Genomic DNA, 17,237 nt, shown 5'->3' with positions numbered 1-17,237 from the left:
GGAAAACTACAAATATTTTGGCATAAATCACGTCTTAACCCTACTTTACACACTGCTCAAACGAACATATCTCACTGTAATAAGCGACAGTTTGAGGAGCTTGCGCTTGGTTTCTTCCTCAAAATTTCTACCGCTGCTCGCAATTTCCCTTGTTTCTTTTAGTCTTCTCTCTTCCTGGACAGTTTATTCGCCTTGATTGTACAGTATAAGGTGAGTTTTAGTTTTTTGTTTTCTTGATTTTCAGAATAGCTGGTGCATATAAATTGTTTAAGCTGATTAAATTATTAGTGCATCATTCTTTCTCATCCGTCCAGAAAAAACTGGGATATTTGAAGTTGTTGCTGATGTTGTTCTTGAATCATTTGGTGAGTTCAGTCATGTTGGTGTATCTGTTTATGCTTTTAAAGGTGTTGAAATGATTTTACCTTTATGAAGCGATAACTGTAGATTCATAGTTGGATTTAATAGTTAGTGTCATAAAACTGATTAATCGATACTGTTTTCTATTCCTGTTCCTGAAAAGTTTTTCTGTTTTTTGGCTTCTGGTTGCAATGAAAGAGCACAAATCTGTGTTTAGCATCTAAATTTCACAAAGTAATGTTATTGTCTTACAATTTGATGATCTTTAAGCTATAAATAAGCTCAGACGATTGTCAACTTTACAAATTGATTTACTCCGGTGTACACATATTAGATGCGGTAAGAATCACTTAAGTTTTATTACTCTTACCGTAACTTAATAATGGAAATAATTTAATTCTTCCAACAGATTTGGCTAAGGAACAAGCACAAATCTGCATTTGGTGTATAAATTTTATAAAATAATGTCATCGTAATAGTTGCTCTTAACTTACATTTTATCCTATAATCTCTGTATTTGTTGTCATTGTGATCTCTGGAACAATTATTAATGATAATACAGTGAAAATGGTAACAACTTTAGTACTGAACTATTTAAACTTACAATGATAATGAAAAAAAATTACTACAAATCATTGAAAAATCTAATAGACAAAAACAAACACATTTTTGTCTTCAACTTTTTGGGTAAAAGAGTAGATAAAAAGGAGAAAATGTTTAAAGAAAGGTGAGATTTTAACGAGATCTGAAGATTAACGAAAGAAAAGATGAGATTTGAGAAAACATGCAAAAATGAAGTGTAAATAAGTAGTAATAAAAACAAATTGCCTGAAGAAGGGAAAGAATCAGTCCAAGAAGTTTCGTGAAAGAGATTAAAAGGCAAAGATGAAGGCATGAGATTGAGCTGATGATGTAAAGGATTATTGGTTGTACTATTCTTGTTATTATTTGAAAAATTGAGGCTAAGACTCAAGCACAAATCTTCTTTCTCAACCATCATTTTCTTTTCTTCTCAAATCCTTGTGATTTGTCTTTAATTTTTCTTCAATAGTTTCTTGAGAAATAAGGATTTTCAGGTTTTCAGATGAGAATTAATTTTGGGGGGGGGGGGGTGTCCTAGATGATATTTTGTTTAAACAAAGGAGAACCAAAACTCTGCTACTGCTTTGTTACACCAATGACAAAGCTGGTTGTATGCTTTTGCCTTATTTGACTCTAATGTACATTTCTCTTCAGCGTTTTGCGAATTATGTAGAGTACAATATGTATGAAGCTTATTGTTCGTATTAAGTATATCTTAATAGCAGATGATCAATTAATGACAATCTGAGTTAAGTTTTTTTGGCCAACAATCTTTGGGTTATGTTGTGCCAATAGAATGGCTGACTCTTACGATTTTGCCTTATTTGGGCTCTAATGTAGAATTTTTTCCACCGTTCAGAAAAATCTGCTTCGCTGCTCTCCATCGTTCTTGGTATAATATTCGTGTAAACTTCTATTGAAAAAAGGTGCAGCCTTGAAATTACATGCCTTTGCTCTTTATGTTTTGCTGTCATGTATTAGTATACTAAATGTTATCTGTTGTTCCCTTTTAAATATTTGTAGAAAATAATATACACCAATGTTCATGTATGGTTGTTTGTCTTTGTTTCAAACTAATAAAAAAAATTAATTTTATTGTAGGTTGCAAACATGTCTTCCAACTGTGATAATATCTTGACTTAACTTTGTATATCTATTAATAAACTGGGAATAAATCAAAACATAGCAGAGAAAATATTATATTTCTATTATCTATTATATAGAAGAGTGAAGATGGTTGACCAGGGGCAAAATTGACATTTTACATCTCAATTATCATTTTGCTCAGTCATGTACTTTAAACGTGCTCATTCTAGGTTTTCTATTTCAACACCAAGTTTAGAAGCATCACTCTTTCAAAAATAATTTTGCTCAATTCATCTTCTACTTCTGTTATGATTTCAATTTACTGGCTATTCTTGCTCAATCTTCTTTTTTTTTTCTCTCTACAATCTTTTTTCTTTCTTTTATATTTTGAGATTTCTTAATAGTTACCAATTTCATGGAGGAATGTTTTTGACTGCTATTGTTTTATGGTGTTTTATGGAGTCAGAACAAACTATCAGCATCTCTGTTAATTTTTTAATGATGGAAGGAGTTTTGATTTAACTATTTGGACTTATAATTAACGCTGATGCATATATTTATGATGACTTACAACTAAGTGTTCCATATTTGATTTTTTTTCCTTTCTTTCTTCGAATTCCATATATTATATTTGCACCGCTAATTGCAATAGAAATTTTCGATGTTTATTCTAGAGTTACTTGTGCATTTAGCTCTTTTCTTACCTGATTGTACCTATGCATGTTTTATTTTGAATATCTTGTGCCAAATTTCCTGGTTCTGTCTAGACGGCCTCAAAGATGTTTTCTGAGAGGTTGTAATATTTTAGAAATCTGAGTGATCTACAATGAGGTATTGTTCTTGAGATTTTTCCCTTTCATCCTTCGTCCTCCATCACCGCTAGCCTCAATGGAAAAAATAAAATTTATTAAAAACAATTGTAGTATTTCTTACGCTTTTGGCTCTTTTTTAAACGGAGTTTGCACATGCTTGTGCTCATTAACCATTTTATGCCAGCAAAGTATACTGGAACTCCAGTATATTATACTGGAGCCAGCAATGTACAGCATAATATGCTGGAAGTTCATACACAGGTGCACCGAACTCCAGTATGTTATGCTGTACCGATCTCTGTTGCAGCAAAATAGTGGCTATAATTTTCAGTGTTTTTTAATTTATTTAGTTGAAAATATATACAATTAACTGTAAGTAATGGAATTTGCTAGAAAAGAGGCGATAAAATTGGGATGATTGAGTGTTTTTTGGCCGAAAAATCTGTATATTAAAACATCTATTTTAATTGAAATAAGTTGCCAAATGTCTTGTTAATAGGTTGCCACTTGGCTTTTTAATAACTTGTCATTTGGCTAAACGAGAAGGCAAACTTTCTTGCTTTAATATATATATATATATATATATATATATATATATATATATATATATATATAGATGATGGTATGAACAAATTAGTACAAATTCCTGTAGAAACGAAAACAAAAACCCAAAGCCTCCGACCTAATATTATTGGGCTTAGAGCCCGTTTGGATTTAGATGATTTGAAGTAACTGATAAGTATTAGGTGCTGAAAAGCACTTTTAAGTACTAAAACTGTTTAATAAATAAGCAGTTACTTGTTTGGGTACGTGTGCTGAAATTAATAATAAGTTGCTGCAGTATTTGATAAAAAAATGTTGATAAGCTATTTTTCTGTTAAAAATGACTTAAATAACCTTAGAACTGTTTACACTTATAAGGGCGTAATTTCTTCAAAATTTTAGATTTAAGATTGATTCAAATACAAAATATTCAATTTGTCATTTTATTTTAAATATAACTGTGCTTAGATAAGATAATTTTTATGATAAATATAATTTATTTTATGATAAGCATATAATCATAAGTTATAATAATTAATAAATTGACAAGTTTTTTGGTAAAAAATAAACATAAAAATAGGACAAATTATTTGAAGAGAAACAAACATTGTCTTCATCACCAGAACACTTAGAAATCAATACACCAAGAATTTGATATGTACTCATATATTACATACAATTCAAAGATATAAATATTAATACACAATCACATAGATATGAATATGCAAAGGAACAGAACATTTACTTATCTTACATAGTCAATGAGAATTGCAGACTTGAAGAGGTGAGGAGGGGGGTAGGTTAAATACTTGAGGCAGTGAGTATCGATATTTTGGTCAAACTTAAAGTGCTTATAAGCTAGCAATTCATAAGCTGGGCATGACCACCTTATGACTTTTGGCTTATTTTTTTTACTTATAAGCACTTTTAACTTTACCAAACGCGTAAATAAGCCGAAAAGTGCTTATAAGCTAGTTTGACCAGCTTATACGCTTGGCCAAACACCATCTTAATCTCACCCTTTTCTTTCTTATAGCCTGTTTGGCCAAGCTTCTTTTTGGCCAAAAGTGTTTTTTTTGGACCAAAAGCACTTTTGACCAAAAATTGAGGTGTTTGGCCAAGCTTTTAGATGGAAAAAAAGTACTTTTGAGGAGAAGCAAAAATATTTTTGGAGAAGCAAAAAAAAGTAGCTTCTCTCCAAACAGGCTAAATTTCCTTAGGTATAATAACAACGGAAAATGGTTCAAAATCTCCTTAAACTATTGGAAAAGGGTTTAAAAATACCTTCATCCACGTAATGGGCTAAAACATTGACGGTTAAGTTAATGTTGAATTAAAAATAATTATTATTCTTTTTGTAAAACTTAAAAACAATTACAAAATATTTTCATTTTGTTAAACTAATGCACCAGTAGACCATTAATTTAGTAAAGTATTCTTTTATTTTTTTCAGTTAAAAAAAACAATTCAGTTTTAAAAATATTTTTTTCCATTTTTTAAAGCATTTTTTTTTTGTAAAAAATTGTAAAAATTGATTTTTTTCTTTTGTTTTTAACAAAAAAAATTCGTTTTTTAAAAACTAAAAAAGATTTTTTCAACAAAATATTTTCATCTTTGACAAATATTTTTTTCTCATTTTTTTTTTGAAAAAATTGGAAAAACAAATTTGTAAAAACTGATTTTTTTAACAAAATATTTTCGTTTTTTAAAAAGTGGCGCATCTTTTCTTTTTGAACTTTTTATTCGGGTCCGATCAATGTTTGGGACGGGATAATCCAAAAAATGGTTAGATTTAGGTTAGTATTTTTAATAGGTTAGATGTTATAATTTTGACCAATAAGAAATTATCACGTGGAATTTAAATAAGTAATTATTTTTAGTTTAGGGGCATTTGTAGGACTGTAGGAGTATTACTTACTTCCCGTTATTTCTCTCAAAGTCATTCTCAAACCCTCCCTTGCTTCCACCTAGCCAAGCCTCCGCCGTGTCTTCCACCACCAATTTCTGTAAGTTGCTCGTGTTCCATCAAATACTGTTTTTTACATCCTTGTTGTTGTTAAAAGTACTGTTTATAATTACTTTTTGCCTTGCAAAAATCTATCTTTGTCCCAAAAACTTCCGGTCTCTGGCCATTATTAGTTTGCGTTGTGAATATTTTGTAAAAACTTGCGGACTTTGTTCGCCGAGCTGATGGCAATGACATATAAGTTAGGAAAAAAAAGAAAAAGATGAATACTTTTGGCTTTTAAGTTTCAGTAGTTGTTCAAACGATTTTCCGCTAAATTATTTGCTCTTCAATGAACTTCAATACTGTTTATTTTTATTTTTAAAATTTTTGAGTATCTTTGTAGAACGGGGTGTTAAAAGGTGCTTTATGTTGTCGGGTTATTATCTGAGCTTCTATTCGTGGCTTGTGTTTACTTAAAAGTATTTTTTACTGTAATCTTTTATTGTTCTGATTATTGTAGCTTGAACCGGCATTAGAATGGGGTCCATGTTCGACATAGCATGGGAAGCAATCTAGCCATTTAGAATTTATATTTTGCTTTAGCAATCTAGCCATAAGTATTACTAACTGTTTTAAATCCATTTGTGTATATAAATTGAAAAGAGGAGTGCCCCGAATCGTAGCCCAACAACACTATGTTTTTTCTTTAGTCGTTTAAAGCTGATGTAGTGTTGTTGAGACAATTGATGTCATGTTCTGCATGGAATTTGAGAAGTTTCCGCACTAGTTCGAAAACAGTATCTCTAGCTTGAGAACAATATCACTAGCCCGAGCTTTATCAAAAGTCAAATTAGTTTGGGCTCTTTTGCTTAAGCAGAAGAATTATCCAGAGTAGTTTGAAAACAATTAGCCTTCGCCAGCATCCTCATGGAATTTGATGCAGGGCGTCGTGATGTTCCTGCATTTGTTAATTTATCGCCATCTTGCTAGCTTCCTTTTTGCTCCTACTGTTGATACAATCATAATTATTTTAAATTGGGGGAATAATCACATTGAGGGTGACCGAAGTCCTCATTGATGTAGCAGATATTCGGTCACCCTCAATGTGATTATTCCCCCAATTTAAAATAATTATGATTGTATCAACAGTAGGACCAAAAAGGAAGCTAGCAAAGATGGCGATAAATTAATAAATGCAGGAACATCACGATGCCCTGCATCAAATTCCACGAGGATGCTGCTGAAGGCTAATTGTTTTCAAACTACCGTGGATAATTCTTTATTCTTCTGCTTAAGCAAAAAAGCCCAAACTAATTTTGACTTTTGATAAAGCTCGGGCTAATGATATTGTTCTCAAGCTAGTGATACTGTTTTCGAACTAGTGCGGAAACTTCTCAAATTCCACGCATGACATCAATTGTCTTAACAACACTACATCAGCTTTAAACGACTAAAGAAAAAACATAGTGTCGTTGGGCTACGATTTGGGGCACTCATCTTTTCAATTTATATACACAAATGGATTTAAAAGAGTTAGTAATAGTTATGACAACCTAAAGCAAAATATAAACTCTAAATGGCTAGATTGCTTCCCATGCTATGTCGAACATGGACCCCATTCTAATGACAGTTCAAGCTACAATAATAGATTATAGTAAAAAATACTTTTAAGTAAATAGAAGCTTAGATAATAACCCGACAACATAGAACACCTTTTAACACCCTGTTCTACAAAGATACTCAAATTTTTTAAAAAATAAACAGTATTGAAGCTCATTGAAGAGCAAATAATTTAGCGGAAAATCGTTTGAAAAACTACTAAAACTTAAAAGCCAAAAGTATTCTTTTTTTTTCCTAACTTATATGTCATTGCCATCAGCTCGGCGAACAAAGTCCGCAAGTTTTTACAAAATATTCACAACGCAAACTAATAATGGCCAGAGACCGGAAGTTTTTGAGACAAAGCTAGATTTTTGCAAGGCAAAAAGTAATTATAAACAGTACTTTTAACAACAACAAGGATGTAAAAAACACTATTTGATGGAACACGAGCAACTTACTGAAATTGGTGGTGGAAGACACGGCAGAGGCTTGGCGGGGTGGAAGCAAGGGAAGGTTTTGCTTTTTGACGGGAGGGAGAATGACTTTTAGAGAAATAACGGGAAGTAAGTAATACTCCTACAAATGCCCCTAAACTAATAATAATTACTTATTTAAATTCCACGTGATAATTTCTTATTGGTCAAAATTATAACATCTAACCTATTAAAAATACTAACCTAAATCTAACCATTTTTTGGATTATCCCGTCCCATATATTGACCGGACCCGAATAAAAATTTCAAAAAAAAGAAGATGCGCCACTTTTTAAAAAACGAAAAATATTTTGTTAATAAAAATCAGTTTTTACAAATTTGTTTTCCCAATTTTTACAAAAAAAATATTTGTCAAAGATGAAAATATTTTGTTGAAAAAATCTTTTTTAGTTTTTAAAAAACGAATTTTTTTTGTAAAAAACAAAAGAAAAAAAATCAATTTTTAAATTTTTTTCCAGTTTTTACAAAAAAAGATGCTTTAAAAAAATGAAAAAAAATATTTTTAAAACTGAATTGTTTTTTTTTTAACTTAAAAAAATAAAAGTTTACTTTACTAAATTAGTGGTCTACTGGTGCATTAGTTTAAAAAATAAAAATATTTTGTAATTTTTTTTAAGTTTTACAAAAAGAATGATAATTATTTTTAATTCAACATTGACCTAACGGTCAAAGGGCATAAGTGAACCTAAAAATTCGGTGGAGGGGTATTTATACCTAAGGAAATTTAGCCCGTTTGGCCAAACTGCAAAAATCAGCTTATTTTGAGAAGTGCTTTTTTTCAAAAGCACTTTTATCTAAAGTACTTTTGGTGAGAAGCAGTTTGTGTTTGGCTAATTAGTTTGAAAAGCACTTCTGAGCAACAATTAGTGTTTGGCCAAGCTTTAAAAACTGCTTCTAAGTGTATTTTTCTCAAAAGTGCTTCTCAAAAAAGTGCTTTTGGAGAGAAACTACTTTTTTCTGCTTCTCCAAAAATGCTTCTGCTCCTCCTCAAAAGCACTTTTTTCCTTAAAGCTTGGCCAAACACCTCAATTTTTGGTCAAAAGTGCTTTTGGCCAAAAAAAAAACACTTTTGGCCAAAATGAAGCTTGGCCAAACAGGCTATAAGAAAGAAAAGGGTGAGATTAAGAGGGACAGTATCACTAGCTTGAGAACAATATCACTAGCCCGAGCTTTATCAAAAGTCAAAATTAGTTTGGGCTTTTTTGCTTAAGCAGAAGAATAAAGAATTATCCACAGTAGTTTGAATACAATTAGCCTTCGGCAGCATCCTCATGGAATTTGATGCAGGGCGTCGTGATGTTCCTGCATTTATTAATTTATCGCCATCTTTGCTAGCTTCCTTTTTGCTCCTACTGTTGATACAATCATAATTATTTTAATTTGGGGGAATAATCACATTGAGGGTGACCGAAGTCCTCATTGATTTAGCAGATATCCTGAATGGAGATTGATTCAAAGGTACCAGAAGAGGCAGAGGGTTCAATGCAAGTTGACAGTAAGGTAATATTCGTAATTTGGATTACTCTTACAATTCTTCAGAATGACTACTGTACAACAGAAGATGCTAAGCCTTGACTAATATTCTCCTTTTTTTCTTCCTCGATTGTTTGGTCATAGGTTCAGGGGAAGGATGACATATCTAACTCGATGAAAAAGCTTAATATCGAGGGGTCATTCTCCACTTTCAAGAAAAAGCCAGTCATTATCATAGTGGTTGGGATGGCTGGTAAAGTCCTGTTTATTTGGGTTATGGAGTTGATATATATACTATTGGTTAAACACGAACATTGCCAAGCTGTTTGTTGCATTTTATGTTGAAGGGTTGAACTTATAGAACTTGTTTTAATTTGATGACTAGGTAGTGGAAAAACAACATTTCTCCACCGACTTGTTTGCCACACAATGGCATCCAATATGCGGGGTTATGTATTGAACCTTGATCCTGCCGTCTTGACCCTTCCATTCGGTGCAAATATTGATATTAGAGACACTGTTCGATACAAGGAAGTCATGAAGCAATTCAATCTTGGGCCAAATGGAGGAATTCTCACTTCGCTCAACTTGTTTGCCACGAAGTTTGATGAGGTAAAGCTTGATATGATTAGATTTTTTTTATTGAATGCGTGAGAAGAATTTTTCTTTCGTCTTTTTCTTAAACTTACGTGGTCTAGAGAAAGCTTGTTTGTAGTTTCCTTCCTTTTTTATCTTTGTGGTATACCGTCTTCTTTTTCGCTGATCACTTCTTGTGGTAGAAGAGATGGATTGGATGAATTTCTTGATATTAGCTAGCATAAATCATAGTGTATTTGCATTTCAGTCAGCTATTGATTATGGGCCTATATGAATTCAACAGTAAAATTGCTCAAACACTTGGACAATATTTTGTGTCAGTAATCTGAATTACTCCCTCTGTTCCAGTTTATGTGAACCTATTTCCTTTTTGGTCCGTTCCAAAAAGAATGAACCCTTTCTAAATTTGGTATTAATTTAGCTTAAACTTACAACTCTACCCTTAATGAGAAGCTTTTATAACCACACAAATACTTTGGACCCTATTTGGACTTGTTTAGGACCACAAATTTCAAAAGTCTTTATTTTTTTCTTAAACTCCGTGCCCAGTCAAACAGGTTCACATAAATTGGAACGGAGGGAGTACATAATTTCATTCAATTCACTTATCCTATCCATATTTTAATCTTCATGTTCTTGTTAGGCCTGTTGGATTACGAAGTCCAAATTATGTTCAATCATACTCCCTTAGGTTCCAGTTTTCTCCTAAGAAATTTGAAGCTGCTCAACCTAGAATAATCAGCACTTCATTGGCTCTGGTAATCTGTTCCACCTCTTCCCAGTTTGAAACTTGTGGATACATGTGAGGGCACGCTCTTTTGAAGTCCAAAGTGCTGGCTGATTTGATTGGCGTGTTTGTGACTAGTTTTATTTTCTGATTGAGTCAAGGAACTGAAAACTCTCCGGCCTTGTATAAAAAAGGAACCGAAAAGATTACCATTGCTTACCAACCAAAGAAGCACAACTCTTTTTCTATTTCAAAGGCCACAATATTCATATCATATTGTAAACCATTGCACCCTCGCCCATCGAATGAACAAGATCTCTTCACCTTTACTCAGATGTCTGAAGTTCAAGTCCTAAGAATAGAAATATCCTTACAAATTAGATTAACTGAATAAGTGATTTTCGAATGCCGAATACATGAAGAAGAAAAGAATTTCTAAATATGGCACTAGGTGCCGAGGACTTTTAAATCATACAACTCCACCTACCCCCTACAATCCAAAGAGCCACATCTACTTCTGTGACTAGTAAGGTACAAAAGAGTTTTTGCAGCAATAGCTTAGGTGCTTCTTCCACCACCCAAATCAACAAAGAAATATAGTACTGCAGTTTTTGTGTGAAAATACAATCACACATGTTTCATTTTTTAATATGCAAACTAAGTTAACCAACATTGAGTACCTATCCATAAGGAGTATATCTTAAAATATCTGATGAAGATAAACCCCAAATGAAATTTGAGGATATTGGTCTGTCATCGATCTTGGTAACAGCCGTAAAAGAGTTAAGAGCTACCAAATCCAAGTGCATAAAAAAAAACCTTAGAAGAAAGCAATTGCAAATATGAGAAGTAGAAGAAAACAAGAGAGAATATAGAACACAATAAGGATTCTTCAACTATAAGAAGATCTTACCTTTTCTTTCTCTTTTTTGCTGATAAGAAAGATTCAACCTTTTTCAACAGAACCTATTCACTTCCCAAAATACGAGGACTATACAAAAACAACAGTAGTTGTTATCGTCATTCGTAAGCCATGTTAGTTGTGGTTATATTTTTGGTGTAAATCTGAACATTATTTTTTTCTGACATAAAATGGCTTAATATTATTCAGTCACGACTTTTCATAACTAAATATGTGTAAAGTGTTTGAAAAAAATCATAGTAAAACCACTAATTATAATAACATCATATAATATAGTAGTGGAAGAACATGAAAATATTAGTAATACAAATTGCTAGATGGATGTTTGGGTACAAGACATGATCGGGAATTACAAATGACTAGGATGTAAATAATATCTAGCGTACTATCAAAATTAACATGCTTTATTATAGCTTCGTTGTTCAACATATTCTGGAAAACCAACAATAGACTTTGCAAAGATTTCTATCACTTTTCTTGTTCTTTAAACAATGTTGTATGCTGTTGATGGATATTCTAATCATTCTTTAATTCCCTTGATTCAAATTCCACCATCCACTCTAAACAATAATTTGATTTTTGAATTAACTGCAATTTTACAATCTGAAAACAACAATTCTTCTCAATAGCAGCCGTAAAAATATCATTATAAAGAATAAATTAGGTCTTTACAACCTCCAGGTTAACTATATAATAGAAGCAATAAGGAATTACTTCAAGGAAACAACTCAACTGATATTTGTGAATATACTCTTTTTCTTCCAGTTCCTTTCTTGGGCACTGGAACTAAATCCAAGTATTAGTCTCCGTTAGATTACAGTTTAAAAAATTGTTGGACTGCTTTTGAACTTTTAGAAGTGCTACCTGGTATTCACAAGATACATAGTACAATAACATCTGTAGTAACAGCTTCATAAAGTTGCACCAACCAACTTATGTTGGGGTAGTCTTTGTAGGCAAACTAATGCCACCTCCTTTTATAGAAATATTAGGACTTTTGACTGATTCGAGTCCAGGAAAACAACTACCACTGGGATGTCGTGTGGAATGTCGACAAACTTCACGATCAATTTCAAGTCTGAATACCTCATCTCCCTTTTCTTTGCTGCTTCTTGCAACGCCGTTTTCACTAACCTTCTAGCAATCCCTTGTGTGGCAAACAAGCCTCTTAAGTTTTGATCCAACTGTTTTTTCTACATAAAGGTGTTGAGACATAGATATTTTACTACATCTATCTACACCAAAAAGAAGTCAGAAACTTGGGGAAACACTTGAAAATAATAAAAGCGCAGCTTGGTGCAGTAAGCTTCTGCTATGTGCAAGGTATACAAAGCGCCGGACCACATTAGGTCTACTGTACACAGATTCACTTAGCATTGCATTTCTAGAAGAGGTTGTTTCTACGGCTTGAATCCGTGACCTCCTGGTCACACAGCAGCAAATCTTATCGTTGCACACTGAGGCAAATTTATTATTCATGCATTTGACACAGTGGCAGCACAATTTGATTAAGTGGCTTCTACTGCTCGGCATATGGGTGGAGAGGCCTAATGCACCTCCTGGAAACATTTAATAGAAAATTCCCCACTGTTCCTCAACACTTCTTCTTTTTCTCTTTCCATAACAAACAGGAGATCCCTTGCATATAAGAAACTTAGAGTTAGATGTAATTAATTTTATGCAAAGTGCATCACCTGGTTATTTCAATAAACTCTTATTGTGACCTGTCGTGTATAAAAAATAAGTTAGGATGTCAACCAGTCATTTGAACAGATTAAAAGCCGTCAACAGTCAAACAGTGATTATTCACCTGTATGGGAGATTAATATTCATGCCATTGGTTATTAAGATTTCATTGCTTAAAGGAAATAAACTTTTTTCACGAAAAACAGCTTACGTTGCATGGGTGATTTTGTACAATCTCTTCTGCTCCTTGGTTAGTTAGATGCTTCCAGAGACCATCTGATGCACATATGACAAACTGGTCATCAGGTTGCAAATGGTGCACTGAAATTGTTTGATCTAAGCTCAATATGGGCTTGCCAAATGGTTCTTGAAGACGAAACTTTGCGTAAAATGGCTCCCTGTTGAATTTAGCTTTTTATAATTACACATCACCAATGGATCTTGAAATCTGCAAAATAAAGTATTCAGTCCATTTTAGAGTGCAGATCAAAGTTTTCCGAGTCTGGCAAGAAACAACCATACTAAACAAGCTTCCTAAAGAAAGTACCACCCCATTAATTGACATCAATAGCCTTTTATTAGCATAGCACACAGCTGATTTTGTATTGCTCCTCCCAAAAAATAGAAAAGGTAATAAAGCAAATTAGCAACACTCTGAGAAATTAATCAAGCTCTCTAAGGAGTAGTTGCAGGATCCTTCAAAGTGAGAAACTTGGTGCCATGACGGCAAGTTGGCAAGTTTAATACTAGATGTTGGTTAATCTGAGAAGAGTGGACACTAAAATCTTAAGGACTAAAGCAACACACACCTGCATAACTAGGTTTCTCAAATGAATTTGGAACATTCTTATTGTTTTAGATACTCTCTGCATGAGAAACCCGAGATGCGGAACAACAAAGCTACAGCTGCTGAGCACTGAAGGCGAAAACTCTCCGGATTAGCTTGTCAAGCCTTTTTTTATTTAATTTCCAAGAGTTTCCTTGCAACATGGTGTTGGTATCTCGGAGTATTATTCATGTTTCTAAACCTTGATTTTTGACCCTATCTTGTCTTAACAATAGGTTTGACGGCCAGATGGTAGAAATCTCTTAAGCTCTAAAATAGAGATGCTTCTCTAAAGTTCGCTGAAACATTTCTCCTTAATCTTCCCTTCTTTTAGACTCTCAAGTGGCATTCATCCATCTAAGCCTCCTCTGTAGATAATGTTCTGGGATGACGTCTATATGTATTGTTTATCAGATTTGATGTCTTAAAGAGCATAAGTTAATATTTTTCTGTTGCAAGAATCAGCAACGTCGGTTTTGAAAATATGTGGTGGATAAGATGTGAAAGCAATAAAATCCATATCTGATGTTTGCTCAATTTTCGCTTGTTCTTTTTACCAGGTCTCTCAAGAGTAGCTAGCAGGGATTTGAGGGATGAAAAGCTTTACATGCATTTTTTTTCCTCTAGCTTTGTTTGAGACAACAAGCTCTTCTACTTATTTGCAGGTGATATCAGTCATTGAAAAAAGAGCAGACCAGTTGGACTACGTTCTCGTGGATACTCCTGGACAGATTGAGATATTCACTTGGTCTGCCTCTGGCGCAATCATAACTGAAGCTTTTGCATCTACTTTTCCCACTGTGGTGACATATGTGGTTGATACACCACGGTCTGAAAGTCCAGCTACTTTTATGAGCAATATGCTGTATGCATGTAGCATCCTGTACAAAACAAGGTTGCCATTGGTATTGGCATTCAACAAGACAGATGTGGCTAATCATCAGTTTGCTTTGGAGGTAGTAGAATAAATCCAGACATTTCTGTAATTTTTCCTTGAAAAAGGCTAGGAGTTGGGAGAAAGACAGAGTTGGCTGTCTCCACTATTAGTCCATTTAAGTTTACTATGGAAATTATTCCATTTATGCACCTACTATAAAATGACGTCGTTCAAGAAAACGTATAGGTGGATCAGAAGCTATTACCCCTTTATCTCTAATAGCTGTTATATTGAATCAACGAAACAATTATATTGACAGTTAACGCTGTTTCTGTTGTGTGCTGTATCTCTTGTGACGTAGTTTAAACCAGAGAGTCATGTGTAAAGCTTTACTTATGATGGTTGTCGAGCAATTGCGTGTTTGTTTATCATAGGAGCCATGATCGATCTTTTGAGCTTGTTACATATTCTGTAATGTGGCTATCTCCTGTAAATACTTGCAGCACTTTGCTGCACATTAATATGATGTCTTTTACCAAAAAAAAGTGTTTTATTTATGTGTGTGTGTGTGTGTGTGTGGTGGTGGTGGTGGTGGGGGGGGGGGGGAGCAGGAGACACTAATGGATTGAGTATAAAGTTAAATTCTTACTATTTGGATTCCTCTTACTTTGTGCCTTTACATTCATCAGCTGCTTTTCTGGAATTTTGATTTCTTATGATACAATTTCAAATGCAGTGGATGAAAGATTTTGAGGTGTTCCATGCGGCACTAGATGCTGACAGTTCTTACACATCAACTCTGACTCGAAGCCTCTCTCTTGCACTTGAGGAGTTCTACAAGAATCTCAGATCTGTTGGAGTGTCTGCAGTTTCAGGGGCTGGGATGGAGGACTTTTTCAAGGCAATTGAAGCCAGCGCTGAGGAGTACATGGAAACTTACAAGTATTAACTGAAACTTAATTTTATATCTCTTGAAATAACACTGATAACTTGAAATGCTTATCGGATGCTCAAAAGTTATCATGTCCCCTTTCTTATTGTTGCAAAAATTTCCTTTTAGGGCTGACTTGGACAAGAGACGGGAGGAGAAGCAACAATTAGAGGAAAGACGCAGAAGGGAGAATATGGAAAAGCTGAGAAAAGATATGGAGAAAACCGGAGGACAAACTGTAGTACTGAACACTGGTTTGAAGGATGGAGAAGATAAGGGCAAGGCTATGATGGATGCCGAGGATGAAGAGGAAGAAGAAGATGATGACATCAAGATTTTTAGTGAGGATGATAACGGTGACATAGACGAGGACGAAGATGAAGAAGTTGCTGGCTTTTCATTTTAAGATTGTACATGGTGTCTTTTGTGAAACACTACCTGTATAGGACTGATCAAAGTGCTAAACCCAAAACTGAGGGACACAATCGAATTCACTTCCTGTAAATGTGACTTGGCCAGTGGTTGCATTTGATGTTATCATTACATAGTTTAAGAGTTAGGTTTATCTTGATTTGTGGATTTGCTCATGGAAATCCTTGCTTGGTAATGATTCTCTACTGAGTTACCTTTCTATTCTTTAACAATTTGCTAGTGTTCTTTATTTGGTTCATATTAGCATCATCAGAAATAGTAAAGTATATTCCCCTAAATGTTTCTTCGTTTTACTTGTAAATGAAGGTACAGAAAATGCAGAAGAAACCTGATGTGAAATCAGATTATCTTTTATTTGCTCAACTTGGGTTGTTTTCCTGGAAACAGCCTCTCTGCCCCTCAGGTAGAGGTAAGGTCTGCGTACATATTACCCTCCCCAGACCCCACTTGTGGGATTACACTGGGTTGTTGTTGTTGTTGTTGTAACTTGGGTTGTTTTACTAGGAAATGAGATAATTTGAGTCAACCATGCAGTCATGCTTGAGGGTCAGACGATAATATTCTTGTTGTCGTAAAAAAAGTCTCAGATGTCTCATACTCTCATTATTTGCTTTTCAACGAGTAGTAGAGCCCGTTTGGACATACGGATTTTTTCATTTTTTTTCGATTTTCGTAATCAGTATTAGGCCATAAAATTTTCAATTTTCACTTGAAGATATCCGTTCGTTCTTTTTTCTCTGATAGATGGTCAGAACTTCATCTGGGTTCGAATTCTACTGAGAGGTCCACTAGGGATCAGAAATTGTTGAAGAAACAACAAGATCTTTCTTTTGTCCCTTTCAAGCGATCGGAAAATAAAGAAATAGTTAATATATTCAAGATAATTATGTATTTACAAAATACCGTCTCAATTCATCCTATTTCAACAGATCCGGGATGTGATATGGTTCCGAAGGATGAACCGGATATGGACAGAATTTTGAAATTTTTCGAAAAATTGAAAAACTCCAAAAAGCTATTTTTCAAATTTTTTACTCAAATCACTCGCAAAACTTCAAAAATAACCCAAACTTATATCATCTCAAAACACACCTCATAATTTTCAAATATTATTTTCACTTGAAATTTCTTTTCACTTTTTTTTTTTTTAATTTTTAATTTTACAATTCTTATGTCCAAACGCCCACTTAATCCTCTTAAAGCTATTATTGAAGATTATAAATATTTTCCGAAAGTCAATAAACAAATTTTATATTATGGGGAGGCAAACAAATATGTAGACCTCTAGCAAATGAAAATTAGAGACATGAATATTTGTTAGTATGAAAAAATGCGATCA

At 33.6% G+C, this 17,237-nt stretch overlaps 1 protein-coding gene across 10 annotated transcripts; it reads left to right on the top strand.

Moving 5' to 3' along the window:
* The first annotated feature begins 41 nt into the window (after positions 1–41).
* On the top strand, positions 42–16,110 carry LOC107808025 (GPN-loop GTPase QQT2-like). Of its 10 annotated transcripts, none has more exons than XM_016632501.2 (9): positions 42–210; positions 315–365; positions 1,802–1,868; positions 8,859–8,927; positions 9,045–9,153; positions 9,286–9,512; positions 14,324–14,614; positions 15,272–15,477; positions 15,596–16,110. In XM_016632501.2, the coding sequence occupies exons 4-9, from the start codon at positions 8,868–8,870 to the stop codon at positions 15,870–15,872; spliced, it is 1,170 nt and encodes a 389-aa protein (XP_016487987.1). In that variant the 5' UTR covers positions 42–210; positions 315–365; positions 1,802–1,868; positions 8,859–8,867; the 3' UTR covers positions 15,873–16,110. The 10 variants fall into 10 exon arrangements, with proteins under 10 accessions (XP_016487987.1, XP_075081899.1, XP_016487990.1 ...); XM_075225798.1 differs by having other exon boundaries at positions 43–210; positions 8,856–8,927; XM_075225796.1 differs by having other exon boundaries at positions 58–210; positions 289–365.
* The last annotated feature ends 1,127 nt before the right edge of the window (positions 16,111–17,237 follow it).

The sequence above is a fragment of the Nicotiana tabacum genome, chromosome 11, assembly GCF_000715075.1.
Source record: "Nicotiana tabacum cultivar K326 chromosome 11, ASM71507v2, whole genome shotgun sequence".
Classification (NCBI taxonomy): domain Eukaryota; kingdom Viridiplantae; phylum Streptophyta; class Magnoliopsida; order Solanales; family Solanaceae; genus Nicotiana; species Nicotiana tabacum.
The sequence above is the reverse complement of the archived record's forward strand: the minus strand, read 5'-3'. Positions and strand labels throughout refer to the sequence as shown.

Coding starts and splice junctions, on each gene's coding strand:
- LOC107808025 (XM_016632501.2), top strand. CDS start 8,868: ATGGAGATTGATTCAAAGGTACCAGAAGAGGCAGAGGGTTCAATGCAA. Junction 9,154..9,285: donor CATAGTGGTTGGGATGGCTG/GTAAAGTCCTGT, acceptor TTTGATGACTAG/GTAGTGGAAAAACAACATTT. Junction 9,513..14,323: donor TTGCCACGAAGTTTGATGAG/GTAAAGCTTGAT, acceptor ACTTATTTGCAG/GTGATATCAGTCATTGAAAA.